The sequence below is a fragment of the Hypomesus transpacificus genome, chromosome 2 (assembly GCF_021917145.1).
Source record: "Hypomesus transpacificus isolate Combined female chromosome 2, fHypTra1, whole genome shotgun sequence".
NCBI lineage: Eukaryota > Metazoa > Chordata > Actinopteri > Osmeriformes > Osmeridae > Hypomesus > Hypomesus transpacificus.
The window spans coordinates 8,411,512-8,415,032 of NC_061061.1; the positions used below are offsets into that span (position 1 = coordinate 8,411,512).

Below are 3,521 nucleotides of genomic sequence, written 5' to 3' on the forward strand. Positions count from 1 at the left end.
CTTCCCACATCAAATATTTCGAGAATAAGATAGAGTTGTAATTAAGACCACATAGTTCATCAATGTCATCTATTTTTGTTTCAACGTCTGCATTCAGATGCAGCTATGACGTTCTCCAATTACAAGGACATATAGAATATTAATATTAAAGTTGACCAAGAACGGATAACGACCTCAACAGCATGACATGAAATTACCCGTCAGGCTAATTATCTATTAAAGCCTATCAACTGTAAAGCGGTTGATTTCGTGAAGAGCAACTTGCCCTTAGGCTGTATTGTATGATAATTAAGGGGTGCATAGTAGTTAAAATTCCTCGAAGAAAAGCTCTGTCATCAGAAAATGTGCAGGAGGATATGCACTGCATAGCCGCATGAGGGGGAGAAACCGCTAAAAACCGTGAGAAACTCCAATATAAAATGCGTGCGTTGTGAGCAAGGCTGACGGAAGGTGCTAGTTTCAATGGAGAGGGCGACTTGAAATATAACAATAATTTCCATTCTTATCTCTAAAGAACATGGCGGCGCACTCCTTCACAAAAAAAAAACTAGGAAGGGGAGACGAGTAACAGCATCAATAAATCATCCGGGCCCAATGTTGTTCCCTGGAGATCTCTGATGGATTAAATTAAGCTCTTCCATTTCCATCTCCCACCTGATCGCTGCGCCATATAAATCCCAACAGCTGATCAACGTAGCCAGACACACGGCAACAAGAAGGCTGCGGAACGGGCGAGAGTGGCAGAGCGGCGGAGCGTTTCAACTGACATCATACCCCATTTTTTTCTACATGTAAATATTACCTGGAGTTGGAATAATAGGAGAGCAATTGAATTACGCTGACTGCTGCCCAGTTTTTTTTAAAGGGCTTACACTTCTAGAGCGCGACATACTTTTTTTCTGCATCTTTTGGCACGTTGAGAAAGGATCCCGCCGCACACTGCAGGGTGTACTGCCGCCGCTCTTTCGTGTTGCGCTGAGCGAGTCTGCCTGCCTGCGAGAGGGAGCTGTCCAGTGCTGAAGTTGCATTTCTTCCTTGCGCGAGAAACGGAGTTGCAGAGCGGGGAGCAGCGGAACCGAATCCATAAGCAATACGGGGGAGAGGGCTGTCCGGATAGGCTACTCCCTTCATCAGGCAGGTATCGGAACCTTTTGTTTTTTAAATTACCTCCTTTGACTGTGTGTAAGGAGAGGAGAGGACTTCGCGCTGGCCGGTCGTGTGTGTCTAGCAGAAAAACCATGCCAAGGTCCTTCCTGGTCAAAAAGGTGAAGCTTGATGATTTTTCATCCGCGGATCTCGAGAGTTCATATGGGCGATCCAGGACAGACCTCAGTCTGCGGATTCACGATAAAGGTGAGTACAGAATTTGGTAACACGACTGTATTCCTCTCCGCTCAATAAGCATGCGTGCCTTTTTTGCCATGTTTGCATGTTTGTGCATGCTTTCCTCTGATGACTCAACGTGTAACCGTCGGACCTTGTCGGTCGTTGCCACAATTATCGTTAGACATATTTCTTGTCAAATAGGCCTACAGTCAAATGTATTTTTCATGTTATTTACCATGTAGGTACAAACGCCGCCAGGTAGGCTAATATAGTTGGGATGACGGTTCTGATGCTGAACTTCTTCACAGCCTACAAGTGTGCATCATATTTCTGCACGCAGTCGATGTTCTCTGTAAAACACTTGATAAACCTATGTCACTTAGCGTCCTTAAATGACATTGATTTCCAATGTAGACTACAATCTTTAACCGGATTATGCTCTCAGTGGATCACACAAATAGCTTATTTTTGGTGTTGTCAACTATCTGTGGCTTGAGACGGAAGGTGCAACGTCAGCATGGTGCAAAGAATAATAGCTTTTTGACAATGGTTCTTTGTTTTCATTGACCGTAGGCTTTGGCTAGTGTTTATAATGTTTATTTGTGTTTATACAGTTTCTGCCAAAAGCAGCACCAGTGGTAGTTTCCAAAAAAACATGTTTTAGACAAGCTGTTACTGGCTGGATTAGCCCACTGCATCGCACCCATGGGCCTTGGTTGATTGCACGTGCAGTAGTCGATCATTCAAGCGGGATGGTGCCAGCTCGCTTGTTGCGTCTATTAAGGAGATTGCTCTCACTTAAATCCCCACGCATGTATGAATAATTTAATAAAGATCTTGTTCTTTCATCGCCAGGCTACATCAGTGACTACATCAGCCCGTCTGTGTACGATGGAGAAAGCGACGGAGCCATCAAAGTGCCCTCCCCGGAGCCTCTCTATGACGGCATCCACAGCGACTACGGGGCCCCGGACTCGGACCAGCCCGACAGCCCGCAGTCGGAGCTCAACGGTGGCTACATCAACGGGGACACGGCGGTGAGCGAGGGCTACACGGTGGACGCCTTCTTCATCACGGACGGCAGGTCACGGAGGAAAGTGATCAGCAGTCCCAGGACCATCCAGCGCCACACGTGCAACGAGTGTGGGAAAACCTACGCCACGTCCTCCAACCTGAGCAGACACAAACAGACGCACCGCAGCCTGGACAGCAAGATGGCCAAGAAATGCCCCACCTGTGGCAAGGTGTACGTGTCGATGCCCGCCATGGCCATGCACCTGCTGACGCATGACCTCAAGCACAAGTGCGACATCTGTGGCAAGGCCTTCAGCAGACCCTGGCTGCTGCAGGGCCACATGAGGTCACACACGGGTGAGAAGCCTTTTGGCTGCGCTCACTGTGGGAAGGCGTTCGCTGACCGCTCCAACCTTCGAGCGCACATGCAGACTCACTCGGCGTTCAAGCACTTCAAATGCAAACGATGCGACAAGACCTTCGCGCTCAAATCTTATCTGAACAAGCACTATGAATCCGCCTGCTTCAAAGGCGCGTTCTCGCCCATGAGTTCCCTCGAGGCATGACCTCCATATAATCAGACAGAACATTCAGCCCTCCAGCCCCAGGCCCCTCCCCCTTTCCCATGACGCACCTACACTTCCAATGGAACCCTAATAATAGCACAATTTTCTCCTTGAGACTCAACGGAAGGAATTACGGATCTTCGCATGCACTTATACACCTCTCTTCCTACTCCAGTCACCTGGATAGAATAAACTTTCAGCGCCTAGATAGGACATCATATATTTTGAAAACTTGATGAAGATGACAATAGTGGATTGCTCCAAACAAAAGTAAGACGTTTTGATTTTGGGATAAAATGTACTGCTGCAAAACGACCATACACTCCATCGAGGTAAATTCATTCATTTTTGCTTAGTTCAACTTTTCTATTCCTATGTTCAGATATTATGTATTTATTTATTTATTATTTATTTATCAATAACTCACTCATTCAAATACTATTTAAAGTAATTGAAGTTTGCACTTATAAGTTCTGAGTTTGCCAACCTCTAGTTGTTACAGGCCAAAGCATATGTCACTTTTACAGTGTTACTTTGATCTTATGTTGTTACCTTATTAATGCATGCAAAAAATGAAATCTATGCCAATATCACTAAGCTTATGATTTTGCCAAA

General features: G+C 45.9%; 1 protein-coding gene across 1 annotated transcript; it reads left to right on the forward strand.

Moving 5' to 3' along the window:
- Nucleotides 1–1,216: 1,216 nt before the first annotated feature.
- On the forward strand, nt 1,217–3,167 carry scrt1b (scratch family zinc finger 1b). Its single transcript, XM_047040118.1, has 2 exons — nt 1,217–1,353; nt 2,182–3,167. Exons 1-2 carry the CDS (start codon nt 1,239–1,241, stop codon nt 2,904–2,906), a joined length of 840 nt encoding a protein of 279 aa, XP_046896074.1. The 5' UTR covers nt 1,217–1,238; the 3' UTR covers nt 2,907–3,167.
- The last annotated feature ends 354 nt before the right edge of the window (nt 3,168–3,521 follow it).

Coding starts and splice junctions, on each gene's coding strand:
- scrt1b (XM_047040118.1), top strand. CDS start 1,239: ATGCCAAGGTCCTTCCTGGTCAAAAAGGTGAAGCTTGATGATTTTTCA. Junction 1,354..2,181: donor TCTGCGGATTCACGATAAAG/GTGAGTACAGAA, acceptor TTTCATCGCCAG/GCTACATCAGTGACTACATC.